We start from the raw sequence: 26857 nt of genomic DNA, 5'->3' as shown, positions 1-26857 counted from the left end.
TGCATAATGGTGGGGTTTCCCACACAAAGCTTACAAGTACAATGTCAAAGATATTCTGGGGAGGGACTGTAATAGGAAAAATGAAATCTATTGAATGCAAAGAGCTATGGGCCCTGGAAATAAGTAAGTACAATGGAAACAGAATATGATCAATGTTGGAGATAAAAAATAAACAGATTCCTTAAAAAGGCAATCATTTCAGTAAACTCTGAGACACACTAGGTTTGGAAATAAAACTTCATCCCAACTTCTGGCAGAGAACGGTCTGCTAGTGCCTCCAAGAGCTAGGCTAAACAGCAGCCTATCTGACCAGATCTCTACATCTCTGGTCCTCTGCTTCCTCATCTGCAAAATCTTGATACAAGCACCCAGTGGAGGGAGATGGTCCACAGGGCTAACGGATACAAAAGTGATCTGGAAAGGAAAGGAGGCTATTCAAATACAAGATGATGTGGTAGTCTCCTATATGGGGGCTTAACCTTTACCATGGATATTGAACGAGGTCTTGACATTTCTCACTTCATTTAAAAATCCTATCACATGCCTGGAAACAGAAATTCATCTACTTTTGAGCACAGATGAAAAGCTTACCGTTCTTTTTCTTTGCTGCTAAATATATCTTCTTCAGGCCTTCTTCTAGGGCTGCCATTTCAATGCCAGACAGGACATTGGAGCGATCACGGTGCTGAGCCACAATCAGGGCCAACTAGGAGGAAGAGCCATCAAATGGTTGACCTGACACAAGACAGCTGCACTGCCAGCTCCGTGACCTGCCTGGGGAGGGAGCATCCCTGACAGGCTTTGTCTCTGTCTCCCTCGGAGGCTCTGCTGGACAACCACGGCCTACCAGATTCATGACTTCATCCTCCATTGGAAATGTTTTATTTTGTGGTGACTTACTACACAAGCATTTCTTCTTTTAAAAGGTATGTTAAAACCAGATTCCAAAACATGCTGTCCTCCCTAAATGTTCTCAGTGGTAAAGAGAATTTTTCAGAGTCTTAGGAGCAGAAAGGACTTTATAGGTCCCTGTGTCTGCAGATGCTCGAATCTGCTCCACCCCATTCCGTGTCTGTCCACATCGTCCCCACCCTGTCCTGACCTAAGGGAGGGCCTAGAGAGAGGGCCCAGGGAGTGCTGGGGACCAACAACGCTGCTGCTCCATTGGAACCGGCCGTGAACACTTCTCCTGAGTCACTGGATCCTGAGCATTTATGCATCACCACTGCGTTGTTCACATTCCTCAGTTTAGAAAGGACTAAATGAATGACTGAACGCGCAGAAGCCACTCGGTTGTCGGCCATGTGGGCGACCGACCTCAAGAAAAGCGACCTCTTTCAGCCCAGCTTCTAAATTTTTTTCTAAGTCAATAAGATTTGGCTCTAAATCTGAGTATGAATTCAGGCCCTTGAGAGAATGATCAGGAAATGAAACATCTTACGGGAATTCTAAAGGGCTGACAAGCAGGAGATGCTTAAGATGCCGAAGGAGAATTTTACTATAGGCTGAGAAAATAGGTCTCAGCTCCCCTCTGCTATGGTGGCTACCAAACACAGGCTCTTACACCATTTCCCACACGATAAACGATGAAATGCTCAGAGGTTTCAGTCATGTTTTCTTATTCAGGAAGTTTCCTGAGCATTTCCTAGGAGCTGGTACTGCGTGCACTGAGGATAAAGAGACAGTATGAGTTGACAGCCTTAGAAGGAGCCCACCTAAGGTGAGGGTAGGAAACAAGCACGTTAGAGGACAGTGTCCAGGGGCTGCGAGGGATGGAAGCGAGAGGGGACGGAGTGGGTGCGGTGGAGTAGGAGGCCCACCTGCTGCTTATGGGCTGAACTGAAGCCCTAACCCTCAGTACTTTAGATGTGATTGCACGTGGAGACAGGGCCTCTAAGGAAGCACGTAAGGTAGAGTGAGGCCTTGAGGGGAGACCTAATCCAGCCCGACTGCTGTGTTCACAGGGGATCTGGACACATGCTGAGACACCAGGACACATGGGCAGAGAGGAAAGCCCACGTGAGGCCACGGAAGGTGGCCGCCCCTGAGCCAAGAAGGCCTCAGAAGCAATCAGGCCTGCTGGTAGTCTCCAGATTTGTAAAGAACTTAATTTCTGTTTTCTAAACCACCTATTGGCGGGACTGTGTTATGTCAGCCCTTACACACCAATACCGGGACAGAGAGGCCAGCGGGGACAGCAGAGGGTTCAGGAGGAGGTGATGTGAGCCAAAATTTCGTTCTCATAAAAGAAGTGGGATCTTTTTTTACTTACCAAATCTTGCCCTTTGTTTCTTGACTCTTTATCATCAACAGGAAATAAAAGGACAGCTCCTAATGTCAAGTCTGAGGTCAAAGAAAAGAACAACAGAGAATGTGAGGTTCACTCCACACTGAGACCTCTGAAGAGGGGCTCCTGTGAATGCCCAGCTCCTTCCTTTCCCACAGCCAACCTCACTCTCCTGGCCTCCGTCACTGCCTCATCAGGTACTCACAGGACGCACCCCTGAATTTTTTCCTTTTTGCTCAAAAACTTTTTATATTCTAATGTTCAATTATGGTAAAATATACCTCATATAAAATTTACCACCCTGACCATTTTCAAGCATGCAGCTCAGCAGTGCTAGGCAGTTAATCTCCACAGCTCTCTGCATCGGGTGGAACTGACACTCTATCCTCCGGAAACCTCATCTCCCCCTTTCCCCTACATCCACCACTCTTACCTTCTCTCCTGGTGAATCTGACTACTGTAGTTACGTCAGCTAAGTGGAATCACACAACAATCGTTCTTTTGTGGGTTTTGTTTTTTTAATGTTGTTTATTTTTGAGAGACAGAGACAGAGCACAAGCAGGAGACGGGCAAGGAGAGAGAGAGACCCAGAATCTCAATACCACACTGTTTATCCATTCATCCATCAGACACTTAGGTTGCTTCTACCTCTAGGGCACTGTGAATAAAGCTGATACAAATATGGGCGTACAGATATGTTTGAGTTACTGCCTGAGTTCTTCTAAGAGCCATTGCTAGATCTTATGGTAATTTTATTCTTTAAATTTTTAATGTTTATTTATTTTTGAAAGAGAGAGAGAGAGAGAGAGAGAGAGAGAGAGAGAGAGAGAGACAGCGCACAGGCATGGAAGGGGCAGAGAGAGAGGGAGACACAGAATCTGAAGCAGGCTCCAGGCTCCAGTCCCTGAGCTGTCAGCACAGAGCCCAATGCGGGGCTCGAACTCCTGAACTGTGAGATCATGACCTGAGCCAAAGTTGGATGCTTAGCCAACTGAGCCACCCAAGTGCCCCATGGTAATTTTATTCTTAATTTTTTCAAGAAACACCATACTGTTTTCCATAGTGGCTGCATCATTTTACATTCAGTGCGCAAGTGTTCTAACTTCTCCACATCCTCACCAACACTTATTTTCTACTTTTTTTTATGGAGAGGTAATTGACAGAACACTGTGTAAGCTGATTTTATACTTTTATACTGCAATACAATCGCCACTACAACATTAGCGAACACCTCAGTCACATCACATACTCGTCATTCCTTCTAGTGGTAGGAACAATTAGGACCTAGTGTCTTAGCAATTTTAAGGTTTATAATAGTTTTGTTGTCTATAGACCCTGTACTGTGTATTAGATCTCCAGGACCTATTTATCTACTAAAAGCAACTATATATTCTGAAACATTCTCTCTCCCATTTCTACCGGCTCCTGGTAAACCACCATTTCACTCCAGTTATTTTTTTTAAGTTTGTTTTAGATTCCACCCATAAGGGACATGGACACTAAAGCTGCTTCTATATTGTGGTTATTGTGAATAATGCTGAAATTAAACATGGGGTTACCTCTTTGATAACCTGTTTCCATTTCCTTTGACTATATACCCAAAAATGTAATTGCTGGATCATACAAGAGCTCTAACTGTAATTTTTTGAGGAACCTCTATACCATTTTCCAGAGTGGCTGCACTCCCACCAACTGTGCATGAGGGTTCCCTTTTGTCCACAACCTTATTAATACTCATTATCTGTCTTCTCAATGACAGCCATTCTGACAGGTGTGAGGGGTATCTCATTGCAGTTTCTATCTGTATTTCCCTGATGATTGCTGATCTTGAGCATCTTTTCAATTCCTAGTTAGCTATTTTTATACCTTCTTTGGGAAAATCTCTATTTAGTTCCTTTGTTCACTTTTTAATCAGATTGACTATGCTCTCTGTTGAGTTGTCAGAGTTCTTTATAAATGTTGAATGGTAACCCCTCATCTAATAAGATTTTCAAATATTCTCTCCCATTCTGTAAGTTGCCTTTCCATTCTGTTGGCTCTTCTGAAGTGCAGAAGCTTTTAAGTTTGATGTAGACTCATCTGTTGATTTTTCCTTTGTTGTTTGTTCTCTAGGTGTTCTCTCCAATCTCAAGGAACTTATCCCCTAGGTTTTCTCCTAGGAGTTTTATGGTAGCAGGTTTTATGCTTGTCTTTGATCCATTTTGAGACAATTTTTGTGAGTGGAGTAAGGGAGGGTCCAATTTAGTTTTCCTGCATATGGTTGTCCAGTTTTCCCAACATCATTTGCTGAAGACAGACTACATTTTCCTTACTGGATATTCTTGGCTCCCTTGTTAAGTATTAGTTGGTAATATATGTAGAGGTTTAATTCTGTATTCCATTGGTACTTTTATGCTGGTACCATAGTGTTTTAATTATTATCACTTTGGAGTCCAGTGTGAAATCAGGAGGTGTGATGCCTCCTGCTTTGTTCTTCTAAAAATTGCTTTGGCTATTCAAGGTCTTTTGTGGTTTCACTTAAATTTAAGGATTTATTCTATTTCTGTAGAAAATGCCATTGGAATTTTGATAGGAACTGTATTAAATTTAGAGATGGTTTTGGGTAGCCTGACATTTTAATGATATAAACTCTTCTGACCAGTGAATGTGGAATATCTTTCCAATTGTGTCCTCTTCAATTTCTTTAAACAAAGTCTTGATTTTTCATTGTCTCATCATTTACTTCCTTGGCTAAATTTACTCCTAGGTCTTTTACTGTGTTTGAGGTTACTGTGAATGGATAATTTTTTAATTTCTTTTTTGTTTCATTGCTAGTCCACACAGAAATAACTGATTTCTGTGTGATTTTAGATCCTACACTTTACTGAATTCATTGATTACATCCAACAGTTCTTTTTTCCAACTGATTAAATCTACTATATTGAGAATTTAGGATTTTCAATATATAAGATTACATCATCTGCAAATAATGACAATTTTACTTCTTCCTTTCTGATTTGGATGCCTTTTAATTTGTCTGCCTGATTGCTCTAGCGAGAACTGCCAGTATTATGTTGGAGAAGAATGAGGAGAATAGGCACTCCTGTCTCGTTCCTGATTTTAAAAGAAAAGCTTTTGATTTTTCTCTGTTGACTATAGTTAACTGTAGGTATCATTATATGACTTTTATTATGTTGGAGTCCAATACTTATTCTATTGAGGGTTTTTATCATGAAAGGATGTTATTTTGTCAAATGCTTTTACTTCATCTATTGAGAGGTTCAGTGATTTTTGTCTTTCATTCTACTAACGTGGTTTATCACATTTGTTGATTTCCTTATGATGAACTATCCCTGCATCCCAGGGAGAAATCCCACTTGGTCATGGTGTGTAATCTTTTTAATGAGTTCTTAAGTTTGGTTCGCTAATATTTTTTTGAGAATTTTTGCATCAATATTTCATCAGGAATACTTGTTTATAGTTTTATTTTAATGTCCTTATCTGGCTTTGGTATCAAGGTAATACTGGCCTCACAGAAGGAGTCTGAAGTGTTCCCTCTTCAATTGTGAGAAGGATCGGCATTAATTCTTCTTAAAATATTTGGCAGAATTTGTCCATGAAGGCACCCGATCCTGGGAGGTTTTTAAAACCGGAGTTGATCTCCTCACTCATTATTAGTCTGTTCAGTCTTTATATTTCTTCCTGGTTGTTTTAATAAGTTGCAGGACTATGAATTTATCCACTTCTTACAGATTATCTAATTTTTTGGTGTCAAACCATTCATAGTAGTCACTTATGATTTTAATGTTTCTCTGCAGTGTCAGTTGTAATTTTCTCCTCTTTCATTTCTGACTTTCAGTCTTCTAAAGGTTTTGCTAAAGGTTTATCAATTTTATTTTTTCAAAAAATCAGCTTTTAAGAGTTACTGATCTTTTCTACCGATTTTCTGGTCTCTAATTTTATTTGAGATCTGATATTATTTCCTTCTTTCTGCTAAATATGGGCTTAATTTGCTCTTCTTTTTCTAGTTCCTTGAAGTATAAAGTTAGGTTGTTTACTTGGAATCTGTTTTTAATATATGCATCTATTGCTATAAACTTCTCTCAGAACTGTTTTTGCAGCATCCATCAGTTCTTTGGTATGTTGTTTCCATTCTTTGGTTTGTCTTCTGATTTCTTCTTTGACCCCCTGGTTGTTAGGAGTATGCTGTGCACCATTCAGTTTCCACATCTTAGGAGATTTTCTAGCTTTCCTCAGTGAAATATTTCTAGTTTCATACCACTGTGGTTGGAAAAGACACTGGTATAATTTCAGTCTTCTTTTGCTAGGACTCATTTTGTGTTCTATCATATGATCTGTTCCTAAAAATGTTCCATGTGTACTTGAGGAAAATGTGTATCGTGCTAATGTTGGATGAAATTTTTTATAGATGTCTATCAGGCCAATTTGGTGCAATGTTTGATCCAAGTCTATCGTTTCCTTGTTGCTTTTCTGTTTGGATGATCTGTGTGTTGCTGATAGCCCCTGATTATTGTTGTAAATTTCTTCCTTCATATCTGTTAATATTTGCTTAATATATTTAGGTGCTCTGATGTTGGGTGCATATATACTGCTGTTGTATCTTCTTGATGGATTGATCCCTTTATCGTTATACAATGTCCTTGCTTGTCTCTTATTACCATTTTGGTTTAAGGCCTACTTTGTATGATGTAAGTAACAGCTACCCACACTTTCTCTGATTCCCACTTGCATGGAGTATCTTTCTCCATCCCTTCACTTTGAGTCTATGTGTGTTTTTAAGCCTCAAGTTGGTGCCTTGTAGGCAGCAAACAGCTGTGTCCTGTTTTTTGTTCATTTCTTCCATCTAGCCACTCTGTGCCTTTTGCTTGGTGGATTCAATCCACTTACATTGAGAGTAATTTATGTTAAGTACTTAGTAATGCCATGTTACTAACTGCTTTCTAGTTGCTTGGTATTTCCATTGTTTCTTTTCTTCCTGTTTCTGTCTGCCTTTACCTTTGTAAATCGGTTCTTTTCTTTGGTGATATGCTCCGTTTTCCCTTTCTTTGTCTCTTGTGGATTGGCTCCATGCTTTTGCTGTGTTGTTACCATAACACATCTTACAGATAAAACAGTCCACCTTAAGCTGACAGTAACTTGTGCTCAATCACCTACTGAGGCTCTCTCTTCTACTCCTTGTTCTATTACTGATGTCACAGTTTACCTTTTTATGTTGTGTATCTGTTAACAATTCATAGTGGCTATAGTTATTTTTACAACTCTTTTCCTTTAATCTTTATACTAGAATTGAGTGGTTAAAGCACCATCGTAATACAGATGAGTCCTCTAACTCTATTTTTCACCTTTTCTAGTATATTGTGCACTTCCATATGTTTTCATGGTACTGATCACTGTCTTTTCATTTTGGCTGGAAGAACTCCTTTCAGCACCTTGCACGGCAGGGGCTTGTGGTGGTAAACTCCCTAAACCTTTGTCTGGGATATCTTATCTGCAAGATAATGTGGCCAAATACAATTTCCTTGGTTGGCAGCCTTTAACTTTCCACACTGAATGTCAGTCCACTATCTCTTGGCCTGTAATTTCTGCTGAGAAATCTGCTGACAGCCTAATGAGGGTCCTTTGTAGGTTATAAGCCTTCTTTCTCCCCCTGGCTTCTTTTAGATTCTGTATCATTGATTCTTCAGTTTCATTATATATCTTGGGGAAGGTCTTTCTGCATTGAGATAATGGGGTGATCTATTAGCTTTGTGGACTTCTATGCCCAAGTTTTTCCCTAGGTTTGGGAAGTTCCCAGGTTTGACTGATTGATTTTATTGGAGAGAGAGAGAGAGAGAGAGAGCAAGCAGGGGAGAGGGGCAGAGGGAGAGAGGGAATCTTAAGCAGGCTCCATGCGCAGCACAGAGCCCGACACAAGGCTCAGTCCTACTACCCCAGGATCATGACCTGAACTGAAATCAAGAGTTGGGCACTCAACCAACTGAGCCACCCAGGTGCCCGAGATATCATTAAAAAAAACCAAACTCTCTGCCCCCTTCTCCCTGTCTTCTCTTTTTGGAAGCCCACTTATTCTGATATTTGCCTTCTGCTGATAGTTGTCTTTCTGACCCAATCCTATAGCCCATGTACTTTCTTCACCTTTTTTTTTTTTTTTTACCTCTTCTATGTATTTTCTAAATTCCTATACTCTAAGTTACTTATTCTTTCTTCCATCTGGGTCAGGCCCCCCCACAGCCACTCTCTATTGTTATTCTTTTATCTCATTCATCAAATTTCTTCAGCTCCAATATTTGTTTGGTTCTCTTTTACATTTTCACTCTCTTTGTAACAGAACTCATTTTGTTCGTATGTTGTATTCCTGGTTTTAATGAATTGCCTTTGAGTTTTCTTGTAACTCACTGAGTTTATTCATAACTGCTATTCTAAATTCTCAGTTAGATTGCAATATTCTGTGCCTTTGAGCTCAGTTGCTCGAGAACCATCATTTTCTTTTTGTGGTGCTGTATTTCCTTGATTTTTTTCATTCCTCAGAGTTATGCATGCTGCTTTTGTGTTTGAAGTAGCAGATATATCCTTCATTCTGTGCTCACTGCTTTCCGCACACGGTTTTATGTTTTGTGGTACTGTATCTGAGATACTCCATATGTTTGTGAGGTATACCTGCTCCACTCTTCTTGCTTGCTCTTGGGGCCACATTTTTAAGCCTTTGTGTTATCTCTGGTTGTTACAATTCATCAGGCTGGCTATCAGAAACAGCATTCTAGAAGAGCAATAGCTACAGTTTATGGTTTTTCCTTGCCCAATGACTGAGCTCACTCTCATAGACCACTTGGGAGCTCGCACAAAAAGCTAGCAGCAGAATCAGAGGAAGTGTGAGGTTAGCACTCAGTGTTCTGGGGAGGCTGCAGACCCAGCAGGGAGAACCTTGGGTGTGGTTCTCCCAGAGATTTGTGGGTGAACTTCCTACTGAGGCAATCTCTTTGACACCATTTGAAGTTCTGCTCTGCCTCCTTGCAGTCACAGAGCTCCCACCTAGTACTTTGGGTGCTGGTGGAGAGAAATGAGCGTTCCATCTGGCTGGGACAGCCAGGAGCATTCTCCCTGCTCTCCTTCCCCCCACAGGACAGATCACCTTCCCCAGACAAATCAGCCCATTCAGGGTTTCCTTGAGGGAGAAGCAGAAGTATTTCTCTCACCACCTCCACTGTGATCAACACATATCGTTTTCTCTTTTTTTCCCTTCTCCAATGGTGTGCTGAAGTCTTCTGGCAGGAAGGCTGGATTCCTGCAAGCTCTGTCTCAGGTGTGAGTACCTACGTGGGTCAGCACTCAACTGAATGCTGCCTGACAGTGGCAAGTGGCATCTGGGACGTTGTGCTGGCCCCACGGCCTATACAGAGGTTTGTCTGTCCCTCATTGGTGGCGGTGGTGAGCCAGACTCCTCTCAGGTCCTTCGCAGGAAGGTGCTGGGTCCCAAAAGACCCACCACATGCTTTTATTTGTGTACAGACATCTAATTCACTGATAAAAGATGGGAGGAAAAGGAGGAATGTTTTATACCACCAATGTTGCTAATGTCATCCCCTTCACTCTCGAATGATCTACCGATTCAACGTCCCTTATGTATTACCTACCAAGTACTCCTGCAGGCATTGGAAAATTAGTGCAAACCCAGAGGCGTCTGGGGATGGGAAGGGGGAGCATTAAGAACCGGAAATCCCTGGGGCGCCTGGGTGGCTTAGTTGGTTAAGCATCCGACTTTCGCTTAGGTCATGATCTCACGGCTCGTGGGTTCGAGCCCCGCGTCGGGCTCTGTGCTGACTGCCAGTTCAGAGCCTGGAGCCTGTTTCAGTCTGTGACTCCCTGTCTCTCTGACCCTCCCCTGCTCATGCTCTCTCTCTCTCTCTCCTAGAAATAAATAAAACATTTAAAAAAAAAAAAAAGAACCGGAAATTCCTTCATGAGGCTTATGTTTGTTTTAGACCATTCAAACAGTGCCCTCTACTATATCTGTATCTATCTGTACATTTCCCTACCTCATCTGAATCAAAGCAAACTAATGCTCTAAAACAACGTGCTAACATAATTCTATGGCTTTATATACTTCAGTTTGAATGTTTTCTTCTCTCATCCATCCTGCACACTCGAATCTTTTAAGTCGTTCTAAGATACTGGCTCTGTTATGTCATTCTTCTCTTCAAAACCCCCAAATGACTAGCCATGACCCACTGAATAAGGTCTGGCTTAGCATGGAACACTGCATGTGGCTTTGCCAGGGAGATGCCATTCTGTGATCCAAAACGCTCTTTAAAATCAAACTCTTCCCGTATTCCTTAGCCTCAACCCACTACTCTGGACTGCCTGGCCTATACACCCTGCCCTAAAAACATTCACTGTGTAACTGCCTGGGTCATTCAACACCCTGTACTGCAGATGACTGGAGGTGTAGAAATACCAGACAGTATGAGACACAGGGATCCTCTTCCATTTCTCTCCACCCACTAAAACTCAACCCATCTTCCCAGGCCCAAGATAACTTTCACTACCTCCACACAGCCCTGCCCGATAATTCTAGCTCACACTTTCCTTTACCTGCTCTACCTTGTTTAGAAAAGAGTGCAGCCCTGTTTCCCTACTGACCGCTTACACCTTAACTCTGTGCAACCAAGGTTCGGCCTTCAGACTCTCTTCAAAGTATGCCAAGGTCACGTGACTGTGCTTGGGGCAAATACGATGATGGCCTTCTCCCAGTTCTCAGACCACTTCTTGACACCCTCTCCTCCCCTGTATTTAAAATGTTACATTCTCAAGGTTCTCTTAGCTGACAATTCCTTCTGTCTCCCCTCGTTGCTACCATTCCTAAGTGGAGGCGTTTTCCACCTTCTATTCCCTGCCCTCTCATTTTCCCATCCTGCCTTCCTCACAGAATCCAAATAGGCATTCTTTGATCTTCATTTCTATCTCTGACCTCTCCTGAATTCTCTGCTTTTCCAATTGCCCAATCACTATCTAGATCTCAGTTATTTTAACCTATTAAACCTTTCTGTCAATGATCTATTTTAGTAGAAGAGTATTCCCTCTAAGTCCTTATATCCCTTCCCATCCTAGAGAAGCAGGCAGAATTAGGAAAAACCAATCTCTGAGGAATCTGAAGGTAAGATAAGGTAAGGTAAGGTAAGGTAAGGTCCCTTGGCCGCTCAAGTCCCCAGGAAATAATGATAATAATAAATTTACTCCTCATACTACTTTGTGATTTCTGCACATAAAAGAAGATGCCCTTTCTTCTTCTCCATGCCAAGGGAGAATACTGAGACTTGTGCCAAGTTCCTCTGGCCACAAGCAGCTTTACTTCTGTCTCCAGAGAATATTGTATCTCAGCTTATGCTAACTTCCCAATACACCCTCCTCCTCTTCAAGGGCCAACCCGAGCTCTTGTTAGCACTTTAATGGTGTGTCTGATTTCTCTCTCACAGGTCTCTGACTTTTTGGGAAAAATTCCCTTATGAAGATGGGCCGAGTTGGTCACAGTGGAGGTAAACAATGAAATGCTCTTCATGCCAATACCTCGACATGCACACAGGATTACCATTTACCAGAATACTTCCATATCCACATATTCCCTATCTCCTCATTATACTCCCATGAGGCTGGTGGAATAAATATTATTCACAAATTACAAATGAGAAAACAGGCACAGTCCTCAAAGTCCCATAACTACGTACCTGATGAAAAAACTAATGAGACTCTAACCAGCTCTTCCAACTCCTTAACTAGTGCTTCATAACCATGTGGTACCTGTCCTAAGCGTCTTCTCCACTCTCATTCCATCCCTTCCCCTTCTCTCTGCTTTGCTTCTTACCTTTCATTTTCCCAGCTAGCTCATATATTTTTCTTGGCTCAGCGGATCTTGTTTCCAAAGCTGTGAATAAACCACCTCTGCCCCAGCGGCCAGAGTCATCTAGGAGAAAAAAAAACTTTCATTTATAGACGGCAGAGTCCAGTCCACAATTCAAAAACAAGGCTACACCCACTACATTTGTAAAAGAATGATATTTCAAAGGGAAGAGACCTCTCTAGTCTCCCAGGAATGTCGCAGGGGGAACTTCTCAAATATATTTAGGTTTTATGGAAGCTACATGGCCATCACAATAGGGAGACAGAGAGGAGACATAACCTAAGAAACAGCTGAAGCATTGGTGATACCAACAGCACATGACTCCCATTTTACAGGAAAAGAAGAAGAAAGGTTAAATGACTTCTCTGAGCTGCTGCTACCATAGCTGGTTAATATCTTCCATTTACAGTCATTCAGTCATTGTTGGCACATATTACATGTTAAACACTGTTCTAGGCACTAGGGTTATACCAGTGGACCAAAAAAAAAAAAAAAAAATCACTGCCCCCATGAACTTTAGTTTCTAGGACAATGAGATAATCATATAAACAAATGCATAATCCGTCAGGTGATGATACATGTAATAAGGAAAAATAAGGTAGGTAGAGAGACCAAGAGAGGCACGGCACTGGGAGCTGTTTCACACGAGGCACTCAGGAGACCTCTCTGAGATGCAAACATCTGAACAGTGCTTGCTGTGGCTACTTGTGGAAAGAGGGCTCCAGGCAGAGGAATAAATGTGCCATCGTCATGGGGGGGTGGGGGGGGCAGGGGACATGCTTAGAGTCTTGCTTTTCTCAAAAGATTTGTCTTGTGTACATTGCCTCCTTTGACCCTCTTAAAAACCTTGTGCAGAGAACAGGAAGATAGTATCCCATTATACAGATAAGGAACCTGAGCCCCGGGAAGACTGCTGTGCAACCAGGTAGATAAGAGCACCACCAAGGGTCAAATTTAAGTCTATGGACTCTAAATTCGCCCTTTTCTTGACCATGTGACTGCGCCACCCCCATCAGTCAGCCCAAGGTCAGGCTTCTGCCTCCTCCCCCCGCAAGTTCTCGGCACCATGAAGACTGAGGCACCCATCCTGGGCCCGTACTACCTCCACTTACCTACACAGTGAACGATGACCGCGTCCTCCGTCCCAGCTTGGGGGTGGGTGACGTCACCGCTAACATACTTGATGGCAGTTGACTCTGGGTCTTCATAATCCAGCTGGGCAGAGCTCTCACCTTCCCGGCCCTCTAGGTCTTCCGGTTCGCTCTCCTCGGAAGGCAGGCAGAAGGACTGGTAATTGTTGGACTCCCACCAGGCCATCCTTCAACAGGCCAGGGAGAAAAGGAAATTAACCTGGCCCCTCGCAATTTCCCGTGGAGCGCAATTCATCCTGCTCTTCACAAACAGTGAGTGCCCAGTGGAAATGCAATTAGATGCTCACCCTGATTACAGTTTTCTGCCTATTTGTAAATCAACAAGAAGTCTTACTGATCAGCCTAGCTGCCTCCTGACTACACTTCAGTAATGAGCAGCCACCGCACGTCCTGTTTTTAAGAATAAGGTACCGTTCACATGAACTACCTTTTGTCAGGCAGCTACAGTAAAATCTTTTCTTGCTTCAACTAAATCAATCTTCTCTGCCTTAGGCACTCAAGACTTTTCACAAAAGTACGCTAACTGTTAGGGTTAACGTTTAACGTTTTAAAAAAACATTCTATTACCTGTAGGAACCACCAGTTTTATAGAGGTTTTCTGCGAGTTTAAAGTATTCAGCTGTGGACTCACTGCACAACAGCGATTCTTGTATCAAATGTGACCCTCGGCTTCATTAGGACACAGTCAAATAATATGCACGTACTTTTTTTTGTGTTCTGCTTCTTCCTTTTTCCTCTTCTTCTCCTCCATTAGTCTCTTTCTCTTGGCTGCCGCCTCTTGTCTCCTCTTCCTTCTGTCCTCCACTTCCTCTGGGCTCAGAATCCGCTTCCTTTTGCCAGAGCCCTCTGCAAGACCTGGGAGCAGAGCCTGTAGGAGGCACCAGATCCACAACCAGGAAGGTTGGGGGCTGCCTGCTCCTTCTTGAGTTTGATTCACCCCTAACACATTCGGTGTGAAAGCAACATGCTTATTAATATTTCATAGAACTGCATCTCTGTGCCGCTTGGGTGGTGGGAGGTGCTGGCAACACACTGGAATTTACTGCTCATACGACACATCTCATTGGCCTGATGACCAGGATATTGTGATCTAAACTCAACCAGAGCATGGCATCCTGGTTCATTTCAAGAGGAATAAGGTGCTTCACAAAAGTTACTTGTTTTATATAAAGCATGTCCTACAGGAGGCCATTTCAGGTTTAACCATTTTTAAAGGCAATCCTCCTACAATGTATTATATAATTCTTTCTTAAACAGTATTTTAACAGCATGATTACCTTAATGATAGGTAGGATTTGATGAGCACAAAGTGCCAAACACTGTGGACATAACATGTATCATTCTTGACTGCCACCCTCTCTTAGTGATAGAGTCAAATTATCAGGAGGAGGGCACGGTATTTTGGGGTAATACAGTGTATCCCTTCTGGGGTGGCTTGGATGCACAGGGCTGCTTCTGCTTGCATTAAATGGTAAAACACACTTCCTGTTAATGCTATTTATGCCAACTTTTTTTTTTTATGTTTATTTTTGAGGGGGGGAGGGCAGTGAAAGGGGGGATAGAGGATCTGAAGCAGGCTCTGTGTTGACAGTAGAGACCCCGATGTGGGGCTCAAACTCATGAACCATGAGATCATGACCTGAGCCGAAGTCAGACACTCAACCCACTGAGCCACCCAGGTGCCCCTGACTACACTTACATTTCAACAAATATTTATATATTCTCAACAAATCACTCCCAGCATCATTTTTTGTTCTCTTAGAATTTGGAAGAATTTATTCTTTTACATAAATTAATAGTTCTTACACTGCCTTTATTTCGAAGTAATCGACCCTCTTGAGTTGTTTTCTCCAAAAGGGTTTTCTGAAGCTTTACCAGTTGCTCAAATGACTTTCTGTCTTCTTTACTTGGTTCCTTGGAATAATCTTTACCTTCAAATAAGTACATATGGTTTTCTAAGAACATAAAACACAAAACAGAAATGTTAGATTGTAAAAAAAAAAAAAAAAGGATTCATTCCATTGAAAGCAATAACTAAGGCAAACAAGAGAACAACTTGTGTTCTTTTTTTTTAAATTTTATTTTGTTTTAATTTTTATTTTTTATTTTTTTAAATATTTTTTATTTACTTCTAGGAGAGAGAGAGAGAGAGACACCGTGAGCAAGGGAGGGTCAGAGAGAGAGGTAGCCACAGACTGAAACAGGCTCCAGGCTCTGAGCCGGCAGTCAGCACAGAGCCCGACGCGGGGCTCGAACCCACGAACCGCGAGATCATGACCTAAGTGAAAGTCGGACGCTTAACCGACTAAGCCACCCAGGCGCCCCTTTTTTTTTTTTTAATGTTTTATTTATTTCTAGAAGAGAGAGAGAGACAGCGTGAGCAGGGGAGGGTCAGAGTGAGAGGGAATGACAGACTCTGAAACAGGCTCCAGGCTCTGGGCTGGCAATCAGCACAGAGCCCGATGCGGGGCTCAAACCCACGAACCGCGAGATCATGACCTAAGCGAAAGTCGGACACTTAACTGACTAAGCCACCCAGGCACCCCGAACAACTTGTGTTCTAAAGGGGCTAAGACCAGCTTGTGATTTTGGATCCCATGGACACTGATGGATGGGCATCTCACACACGAACTGTTTAAAGGAGAGGATATGGCTGTGCCCTTCTGGTCCATCTCTGGTTGGCCTGCAAGTCTCCTCTGGACACCTTCCCCCAATTGAGTCTGATATCACTCATCACTCATTCCACACTACTCTTCAGCACACATCTCGCTGAGATCACTTAATAAAGGTAACTGAAAACGCGCTTTTTTTATTCCACACATATTTAACACTCAACTTGTTCCTTTACTATTACAGAAAAGAAGAAAATTGGCAAATCTATGAGAAAATGGAGAATCACAAAAATAATCCCTTAGATTTACAATATTCTTTTCATATCTCATAAAGTCTCTTTAGGAAGCCTCCCCACAACCCTAGTAAAACTAACCCCACTGAAGAAAGCGGAAGATAAGGCTCAGACAGGGATTATGGGACTCTAGTTCTTGCTGCTAATACATGAAAAAGGCAGGATTTTGACTTTTTCAATGCATTTTTTCAGTGCATTCCTGTGTCTGCAGAAGGACAGAGACTGAACAAGCCAGCAATACTGATTATGGTAATGACAATAGCGCGATCTTGAATAGCATTTTGTACTATCAGAGCACTTTCACGTCTATTATCACATTTCATTCTTCAACTATGTAAAAGAGTAAAGCAGACATTAACAGCACCATTTTACAGATGAGGACACAAAGGCTGAAAGAGGATGGGTGATATGCCAAGATCATGAATCAGTGATAGAGGTCATGACCAGCCAAGACCATCAAACCACAGAGAGATGAACTAAGGATTCTAAAGTGAAGCATATTTCATAGCACATATTACCAAAGAATGTATTTTCATAGCATTATGAAATCAGCTATAAGTATGTTTTCTCTAGAGAGTATGAAAGCAAAACATTTTCATTCTCAAGAGATCAATTGCTTCACACTTGTACCCAAATCCAACCAGCTGTAATTCTAATTGGCATTTGCTAATTAAATCAGCAGGGTGCTTTCAATGAGCTGCTCTATCAACAAGTGGGGATAAAATAAAGAGCTGAAAAGTGTCAAATATGATCAACATATGTAGATTCGTACTGCATGCGAGTCTCAACTTATAAATATGCTTTTTCCAAAACCCTAGCATTCCAGATAAAGCAACCCTGTTTTTTATTTATTTTTGATGGGAGCTGCTTTAACTACTGGTCTTTCATATATTCATTTGTATTCTTTTTAATGGTGCTCCCTCTCCCCACTCTGCAGCCACGAGGGGGTTGGAACCACAGGCCTAGGCCCTCATCTGTGTCTGCCAGTGTCCCCATCCACCACAGAAACTGTACTCACTGATCAAAGAGAAGACTCCAAGTTTTAACACAAGTGGAAAAATGTTTCTGGCAGCTGGACTGACTTAAGAATAGAATTCTTTCTAGAAAATAGCAAAAGTTTATTTTGTCCTAGTAACATGAGGAAAATAAGCTCAAATTAATCTAGAATGAGTGCAGAAATGGGTATAAGTCTCACTATTTAATGCAATCCGAACAGAACTTCAAAATAGGGTCACATGCATTCACTGTGCTGCCCACCTAAAACCACTAAATGCCAAGGAAGGGACTCTGAAAAGATAGGAGACAACAGTGGACAACAGTGGATGAAGAGTTCCATAATTCTTGGAAAATGGAAAGTGGTTGAAGTAATCAGAACAGATTAAGAAAAACCATGGAAGCCAAACGCGGGTGCCTTCCCACCGGGGGGTGAGACCAGAGACCCTGTCCGTCCTCAAAGGTTAGGGTGTATAAGGCCACAGTGCTGGAGAGCAGGGGCTAGGACACCAAACTACAGGAGCACCGGGAACCTCTGACTCCTGCAGTCTCTTCAATTTGAGCAAACAGGCTTCTTCCAACCCAAGAAAGATACTGAAGGATTCATCTCTGGGGAACTAAGCTGCCCAATGAAAAGACTTCAAATGCAGACACCAGAAGGCTGGCTCAGTGCCCAGTAGCACTGTAATAAGGATCCAGAGCCCACACACCTGCTCAGCTCTGGGCCGCCTGTTGGCTTCGGGACCTCACTGGCACATGTTTCAGACAGCCAGAGGACACCAGCTATTTCAGGAAAACTCCAGACAAAAAACAAGAGATTCCAAAACAAATTTTGAAAACAGCAACGGCAGCAATGGGAGGAAAGAAAGAAAATGAACACTTTTCAAAAGCTATGATAAACATCTCAAGCGAGGACATTATATCTGTGAAATGACAACAGGATACAAGTAAAACAGAGAACAAGAAAGAGAAACTGAAGAATAAAAATGGGATGCTCATGTTAAGAAATTTAAAAGATAAAATGAGAAAAGTCAAAGAGCTGCATCCTGTAGAATGACGTGAGCTTCCTAAATTCCAATCCCTCTGCATACCCTATAAAACCACCCCTAACCCAAGTCCACTATATAACTAGGAGTCTGAGAATGTTAACAAACTCCCATTTGCAGGTAGGTAGAGAACATCCAAATGCAGGTGGAGGTGGCTCCCAAGCCCACACCGGCATGGAGAGCGAGGCAGAGACCAGCAGTGGCAGACACAGCCCCCAAAAAGAGTGCCACACCCTAAACGGGAAAATAATAAGGGCACATCTCAGACTCGGTAGATCAGAACACTGGCTACCAAGAAATTGAAAGGAAGGGACTAGAAAGCACATGGGGTCAGCAGTCTGGGAAGGTACTGCTTCTAGGGGAGAGATAGATGTCCCTTGGCAGTTCTATGGCAAAGAAAGGAAGCACGTGATGGAAAGTGGGGATCCTACAGAAACACAAGAATCACAAAACCAGAAGTCATGCCAACCCCACTCCCTACCAAAAAGGGAGGCATCATCTAGTAAAGAAACTACAGCTCTCTCAAATTAAGGTACTCTTGGATTAAGAGGTCTAGAGTAAGACTCTCCCTCACCCCTGTCTACACTGAATTCTTGTTGCCCCTGGTACAAGACAATAAAATGAGTCTAACACAGCAGGGAACATCCCTCCAAAGCTCCTACGTGAAAAAACACTGCAAGTCAGAAATTCAAATACTCAGAACCAAAATGGACAAAAAAGACAAATGTTGACCAAATTCAGAAAAGAAAAATTATCTCATGATTTACATGTACTGTTTCACTGAAAATTTTGTGGTACCTACACCTTGTGAAGTATGGTGAAGATTAAATGTAAAAGCAGGTGTAAAGCACAGGACAAGTACACACTTTTGATCGAGCACAGAATAAATGCTCAACCAGGATTAATGACTACATAAAAACCAAATCATTGGGGTGCCTGGGTGGCTCAATCGGTTGAGCGTCCGACTTCGGCTCAGGTCATGATCTCGTGGTTCGTGGGTTCGAGCCCCGCATCGGGCTCCGTGCTGACAGCTAGCTCAGAGCCTGGAGCCTGTTTCAGATTCTGTGCCTCTCTCTCTGATCCTCTCCTGCTCATGCTGTCTCTATCTCTCTCTCAAAAATAAATAAAAAAACAAAAAACAAAAAACAAATCATTCTACTTTCAGAGAAGGACTCATTATGATGGAGGCACAATAGTAGGGACAGTAGGGTTTACTAATAAAAGAGAAGACGCTCGCAACGAAGGTAGGAAAAAGGACAACTTAAAATCCTTGAGATACTACTACAAGTATTGATATCCCTGAGTGGGTTCAAAGTTCAGCTACAAGGGAACAGGCGATTGCTAGTCAGTCTAGGAAGAGTTCTGGGACAAGGAAGTCTTCAAAAGCATGCCCACGTTGAGATGGGCTGGATAGGAAAAGATGCCCCAGGGAGCACGCTCCAGGACTTTCCACGGAGACCTACCTACTCATTGTCTAAACTGGGCAGCTGTGCCATTTGCTCCACCCTCGTCCCAAACTTACTGCCTTCCTCGCACTCCCGGATTCCTCCTTTTGCTGTAGGCAAGGCATCAGAGATCCACTGGCCGTTTCTCGTTCCTCCCAGGATCGTCTCCAGGTCTATCTCATCCATGGTGCTCCCCTCAGATGAGAGCAGTTTATCCAAACCAAATTTGAGAATCTCACTCAGCTGGAAAGGAGAAAACGAGAAGGTCCAGTTGGTTCTCGTGAAAACAGGCACTGGGATGTCAGGCCTTTGCTGAATGGCTTGCTGACCTAGGGCAGGCTCCCTCCCTGTTGCTCGGCTGTTCTACTCTCCCCACCATGATGACACCAACAGGGCCATTTAGGAGTTGGATCATGCCCAAGCAGAGAGGTGATAAATGCTGATCAGTGATGTTGACTATGACAACCCTCCATGACGTAAAAAATTAGCCTATTTTTTCTAAAGAACAGTAATGTCCTGTATTATCCATGGCACTTCTCAAGAATCTTTCTCACAGGCCATAGGCACTTCTGGTCTGACTTCTCCATCACCAGAAGTCAGAGGCCCAGTGAGCTTCTCTCCCACTGACAGACTTGGAAGAAGGCTACACTGGGTACCTTCTGTCTACCATTACCTGACTTCTTTCCTTTGGCAATCTGGTTTCCTACCACAGCACTCTGTGCAAGTCACCTTCGTGAAGACCAATAACAACGGATGGTTCTAACCTTCCTGGACACTCCTCTGACAGCTGCATTATCCTGCCTCTCTCCCCTTGTCTCAAAGGCACCTACTGATCCTACCCATCCCCTAGGATGACAGGAATCACCCAAACAGTTCAGATCACTGCCCTGGCTTTAAATTCCTACTTCCAATTTTGTGCCTCCTTGACCACTAACTCTGAGATTTCAAATCAATTTAGATTCACATGTTGACTTCTGGCTCATATCTTATCCTTTTAGACTGGGTCAGTTCTCTCTAGATGGCCTAGTACTTGTGAGCCAAATACTGGTGGAAATGTAAACTGTTCCTAACACGGGCTGTTGGAGAGGGCTCCGCTGGGATTCTTACTCAGCTCCAGGAAACCAGAAGGTTACATTCTGGTTCTAGTGTCTGATTTCTCTCTTCCCCATCCAGACAATACTAGTTATCTCCTTGGTTGCCAAAAACAAAGGTAACAACCCAGTGCCCTGGTCTCAGATGAAAGTCGTTTGTTTGCTGTTTGTTTTAAAATAGAAAGAATCCAGTAATAAAAGATGCGGTTGTGGCTTATTAAATCTAAAATGTATAGAATTCTAAAGTCCTGAAAGAGGGAAGCAGGTTCATTATTCTACAGGGAGGCAGATGTAGTGAACATTTATTGAATGCTCACTGTGTGCTAAGTATTATCGGAAGTGCTTCTCTCCAACTGTTTCAGTGAATATGATCCCTGGGGCAAAATGGAAGAACGTAGGATATATTATAATATGAGTTCTAATTTTAAGCCAGAGGCTGCTGTAGAGTAACTCGAAGCCCTCTTCCAGAAGAGAAAATCTTCAAGTCAGCATTTGTTTCCTCTCCAATATTCCCTTCCTCACGCAATTAACTCTAGCCTTTCTTCCATTTTTCCTATGGCAGGATTTTGAATTCCTGATCTCATTTACCGTCCTGAGACTATGAAGACCACACACCGATCAAAAGCTCTGGGGTTAAGATGAGGTATGAGATTAATCACCATTTATTATGCCAAGTTCTCTATTTTATCTAATTTAACAATCCTCTGAGGTAACTTGCAGTATTCTCATTTTTTGAAAATGCAAATAGAACAAGAACTGAGACATCAAGCTATCTGCTCAAAGCCACACAGCCAATAAGGGATCCCTGAAAGGGGATCATAAGCCATCCCCGTCCCTCCATATTCCGCTACCTTTACTCATCACATTTATGGTTAGCTCCTTGCTTGTATGCAATAGACAGAGTAGCATGAATGTGTGGAACGTACTTGGGGACAGATATGTAGTTGGGGACAGTGGGTTTAATGCTGGTTCCTTGCATCTGCTCTCCCACCACCACAAAGTACTGACAACAGGACACATTCCGAGGGAAGAAGCAGACATTATACCTGGAGGTCGGCATCAGCTGCAGGTTTCTGGGCCCCCATAGTAAAGTGGCCTCCCTCTATGACTGTGTGGGTGAGCTGGAGTTTGGAGGCTGCTTTCCTACAGACTATTTCCTCCACAGTATCTTGGCCAATCAGCCGAATAACTTTAACAGACCTGTATGGAGTCAAAGCAGAAGAGGGTGCCGTGAGGGTCCACATGGATGAACACAAGCGTGCAAGGTCAATACACCTGTAGGGAACAAACCCCAAATGCCATGCTCAGGGTACAGCTAAAGGGAGACTGTACTGTGGACCTGAGCATCTGTTAGAGAGATCTGGCCTCCCAGGAGTACTCCCTGGAGCTTTCCAAGAGAGTCAGGGACCAGGAGGGGCCGTAACTAAGGTCCCTGGTGGGAACAGAGGAGGAAACCCTCAGGCAGATCTCCGTTATCCTCTGGTCAAAGGGTAAGGCCCATCTTTGCAGCCTAACTCCACAACTCCAGAACTTCATTTTTAAACTGAATCCGACCTTAACTCAGGTACGAGGAGTTAAATCACTTCTAAAGGTTCCTTCTAGTCCTTTCAGGGCTTGATTGTGCTTTTTAACAAATCACGTGTGCAGTGAGAACATGTGCTGACCAGCACTCTTTAACGAGCCAGCAGCAAAGCTGGGCTAAAACCCAGTGCTCTCTCGCCCTCCAGTTGGGGAGATCACGGGGCCCACCAGGCTGTTCACCTCCCCCCCCCACCACCCAGAGCTGCCAAGGAGACACAGATGCAGAAAAACGCTGATGCTGGAATCTCTCACTTGTTCTGGCCGATCCGGTGAGCCCTGGCAGCAGCCTGCAAGTCATTCTGAGGATTGAAATCACTGTCAACAAAAATAACGGTATCTGCAGCCGTTAGGTTCATGCCCACTCCACCTGAAAGCAATGCAAAAAGAATGACATCAGCAGCAAGCTGGCCACAGGCTAGACAATAAAGGCCAGGCTACAGGGGCACCAACAGTGAATCAAGATCAGACAGAATCAAGATCAGGCCTCACCCTTCAAACTCACTCCCATCCCCGCCTCCAGGACCCTGCAGTGGTTGACAGTGCTACCTGGGCTCCTACTGCCTGACGTAGGAAAAATTAACTACTGAAAGTGACAGAATGGGAGAAGCAGGGGCAAACAGTAAAAGTCGTGCTTCAGTCAGTCCCAGGAAGCCACTTTATATCTTCTCAGTTTAAAAACCTTGGCTGGGGCACCTGGGTGGCTCAATCAGTTAAGCGTCCGACTTCAGTTCAGGTCATGATCTCGTGGGTTTGAGCCCCGCGTCAGGCTGTGTTGACAGCCAGCTCAGAGCCTGGAGCCTGTCTTTGGATTCTGTGTCTGTCTCTCTCTCTGATCCTCCCCTGCTCATGCTGACTCTATCTCTCTCTCAAAAATAAAACATTAAAAACAAAAATTAAAAATCTTGGCTGGTCTGTTTGGAATAGTGTGTGTACTAGTCTGTGTAAGAGGACACATACTCTTCCAAAAGAAATATTTTAAATCTGCAAGAGGTCTTCCGCTGTGGGCACGGCTAGGAGGGTGTTACTACGCACCGCAGGCTGTAGCAAGGGTAGCAAGACCCCTGACTCAAGCTAACGAGAGGAGGGACGTTTATTTCCTATGCTCCTAAGCAGAACGGAAACCATCTCCCTCTAACTGGAGGAAACTTCAGAAAGTCTTTTCTGTATTTGTTTCCACATTAATCAAAGAGAGGATAACAAAACTAATCACAGGCCAAGAACACTCAACGGGACAACTTTCCGGTCTTTCTTCAGCATTGTAGGAAAAGGGCTGAGGAGGCTGCTTGGACAATGAGAATTAATTAAGAGAACCATGAAAGCAAATTGTGGCTTTGTCTTTGATTAATGTGGAAACAAGTACAAAGGGGGCTTCCTTTTGCCAGGGTCGTTACAGCTCATTGCGGAGACAAGCGAGCCTGAAAGCGCTTGTTCCAACGGCCTGAATTAAGGGCTAACTTCCGAGACGGACTACCGACTCTAAGCTGGCTCTCAACACAAGTCAGGCAGGAACGTTCTAATTAAAGCCTTCATATAAAATTAAAACTGGAATAAAGAGATAATAAAGACTGATTACTGAGAGATGCTAAATTATACCTTATAATAATGCCAGCCACGCCTATAATGTGCCAGGCACTGTTCTAAGCGCTTTGTATAAGGACTCCTTTAATCCTCACGACAGCCCTAAGGGTGGTTTACTATTATTACCCACATTTATAGACATAAGAACAGAGAAGTCCAGAGACTCAGCAGAGATCACACAGTGAGGAAGTGAAGGAGGCAGGAGTGAGTCCCACATGGTCTTGCTCCAGAGCCTTCACTCCCACCCACTGCGCCACAGTAGCTCCCAGACACTTATTTCATTACTGCGTGAGCCATAAAAATTCTCTTCTTCTCGGGTTAAGGTCGTCTGAGTTCAGCTCTTCTTCATTAAATTAAGGGGTGATGTTTCACAGATTAAGCTAGTCTCCATTCTTGTTTGGGACATCTCATGAGCTAGCACTGCCACCTGGTGGCAACATGATTCAATCACAGATCTATCTGAAAGTTGGAAGGAAACCTGTCAAATAAAGAACCCTCCTAATTTACAGCTAAAAAGTGATAGCAAACATGGCCGTCGGTGTTTGGAAAAGGCTCATGTCCAGAAATGCTTCAGTTCTTAAAAGAGTACTCTGTTCTGAGTGATCCTAGTACTCCAAGGAGCTTACTCTTTCTTCCTAACTGGAGACCTTCAGACATGAAGCCACTCGCGGAATATGAAGAGGATAAAATCATGAAAGCATAAAGAGAGCTGCTTTCCCAGCACTGAAGATGCACTTGCCCTGATGCTGCCAGCTACTCCCAGGACCACCCCAGGGATAACTGGGGGTCAGGAACAAGTGGCTGACGCAGGCTGCAGTCTGTGATAATGGAAGCGAGTGAAGCCAAATGAATCAGGTTAGACCTTTGTGAGACAAGATGAGGCTCACGCAGGTGAAAAAACCTCTTACGGTCAGGGATTCTAACATGTCCTTTATGCAGCCTTACAGTACCAGACACTGAAAGGCTTTCTAAGACGGAACTCTCTCTTTATAAAGATACTGATCTCTCTTTAGCAGAGGACACACATCCCCTTGATGTTCCATCAAGACTCAGGCCTACAAAAAACAAGATAATGAAACTAAGATTCTAGAAGTTCGAAACTAAGGTCTGCTTGCTCCAGGACATAAGAATAATTTCATCTCCAAGAACTGATTTCAAATGACTGAAGACTGTATACAAGTACTACAAATGTCTTATAAAATATTTATGTCATAAAGGTAATGTTAAAAATAATTCCAAAGTGGTGGCAATTTCATTAGGATCACAACTTTCTAAACAGCTAGATTCTGACTGAGCTTTCACAGCACTGTTCCAGACTACTTAAGGGCGGCGGGAGGGGGGCAGGATTACCATCAGACAGGCTGGTACCTCACTTCCCAAACACACAGCTGGGAAAGAGAGCAGTCTCTACTGAATGTGAATTATAGACATCTTACAGGACAACCCCTGCTCAGTGGTCTAAGCAGGTTAAAAATTACTTTCCAACAACTCGTTTCAGTCTTACTTGGCAGCTTAGAAAACTTAAACAGGAAAGAACCCCATGCCAGGAGCCCAGTACTTCGATGAACTTACAACAAACCCCTCAGTTCTCGCATTTTACACTCCTCCTTAATGACCTCACCCTTCAAAAATTCAAAAAAACATGCTAGTGGCCAGGATGTGAAAGCACTGTATCCGCCCCTATCTGTCTGCTTTGTCAATGCCCGTGTGGCCTACCTGCCCTGGTACTCAGGAGAAAGATAAAAACGGGCTGCTGTCCAAAGTTCTTAATGGCCAGGTGTCTCTCTTCTCCTCTCACAGAACCATCCACACGCTCATAGCTGTATCCTTCACACAGAAAAAGAAAGCAGAAATATAAACCTTTTTCACATATTCTTTGGGGAATAAAACATTATCAGCGCAGAAGCAAATGCTAATTTTGTCCCTTTCTATATACAGGTATACCTCTACTTTACACATATCCCATGGGAAATATCTAAATTTTGGGGACATTTCATTGTGTTACAAAAGAACTCAACATAAGGGCACCTGGGTGGCTCAGTCGGTTAAGCATTTGACTTCGGTTCAGGTCATGATCTCATGATTCGTGAGTTTGAGCCCTGTGTTGAGCTCTGTGCTGACAGCTCAGAGCCTAGAGCCTGCTTCAGATTCTGCATCTCCTTCTTTCTGCCCCTCCTCCACTCATGCTGTGTCTCTCTCTTTCTCAAAAATAAATAAGAAAACATTGAAAAAACAAAAGAATGCAACATAATACACCTCTCTGAGTTTCTTAAATACATGCAGCTGACATATGTGGCATTAGTGGAGTGAACAGTGGATTCTGACTATCCCAAGCAACCTCGAAGCACACTGTGAACCATGCTGTGTGGTAGTTTCCAATCCTGCCTGGCCAGAGTTCTTGCTTATGCAAGCAGTAAGGCAAGCACTTGGGTGCTGGTCTGTGAGGCTCCCCAGTGGCCCAGCCATTGCCTTTCAATGAAGCTTCAGATTCTTGACCCATCACCACAGATCCCTGTCAGGAAGGGGAATTATACTCAAGTGCTGTTTGTGGATCTGGGGATTCCTCAACATGCCAATGGCGTTTCCTGTCAAGTGTCCAGTGGACCAGGTACACTGCAGTACTGGGAGGACATCAAGTGGCTCTAAGAGACCTACTCTGAATTCATGTTCTAAACAGTAAGGTCTGAAGCTGATAGTCCTTCACCACTGATCTCAAGATCAATCAGTGTTACACACTTTTCCCATCATCCCACATAAATTTTCTTCAAAGTGTATTTATTCTGAGAGAGACAGCGAGCATGTGCACAAGCATACAAGTGGGGAAGAGAGAGAATCCCAAACAGGCTCCACGCTATCAGTGCAGAGTCTGACACAGGGCTTGAACCCAC

The 26857-nt window shown here is 43.3% G+C and overlaps 1 protein-coding gene across 2 annotated transcripts in view; it reads right to left on the bottom strand.

The window, feature by feature from the left end:
- CHD1L (chromodomain helicase DNA binding protein 1 like) overlaps positions 1-26857 on the bottom strand; it is a 71707-nt gene that overhangs the window by 1445 nt on the left and 43405 nt on the right. For both annotated transcript variants that reach the window (XM_039224066.1, XM_039224065.1), the window contains exons 12-21: positions 25686-25796; positions 22644-22758; positions 21857-22010; positions 19797-19962; positions 15137-15285; positions 14035-14198; positions 13292-13497; positions 12144-12242; positions 2273-2343; positions 592-706 (exon numbers count right to left, since the gene is read on the bottom strand). In XM_039224066.1, the coding sequence (XP_039079997.1) occupies positions 592-706; positions 2273-2343; positions 12144-12242; positions 13292-13497; positions 14035-14198; positions 15137-15285; positions 19797-19962; positions 21857-22010; positions 22644-22758; positions 25686-25796 (1350 nt within the window). The remainder of the gene's footprint in view (positions 1-591; positions 707-2272; positions 2344-12143; positions 12243-13291; positions 13498-14034; positions 14199-15136; positions 15286-19796; positions 19963-21856; positions 22011-22643; positions 22759-25685; positions 25797-26857) is intronic.

The sequence above is a fragment of the Hyaena hyaena genome, unplaced genomic scaffold (assembly GCF_003009895.1).
Source record: "Hyaena hyaena isolate Hyena2069 unplaced genomic scaffold, ASM300989v1 scaffold_1529, whole genome shotgun sequence".
Classification (NCBI taxonomy): Eukaryota; Metazoa; Chordata; class Mammalia; order Carnivora; family Hyaenidae; genus Hyaena; species Hyaena hyaena.
Note: the sequence above shows the minus strand (reverse complement) of the source record. Positions and strands in the feature narration are given on the sequence as shown.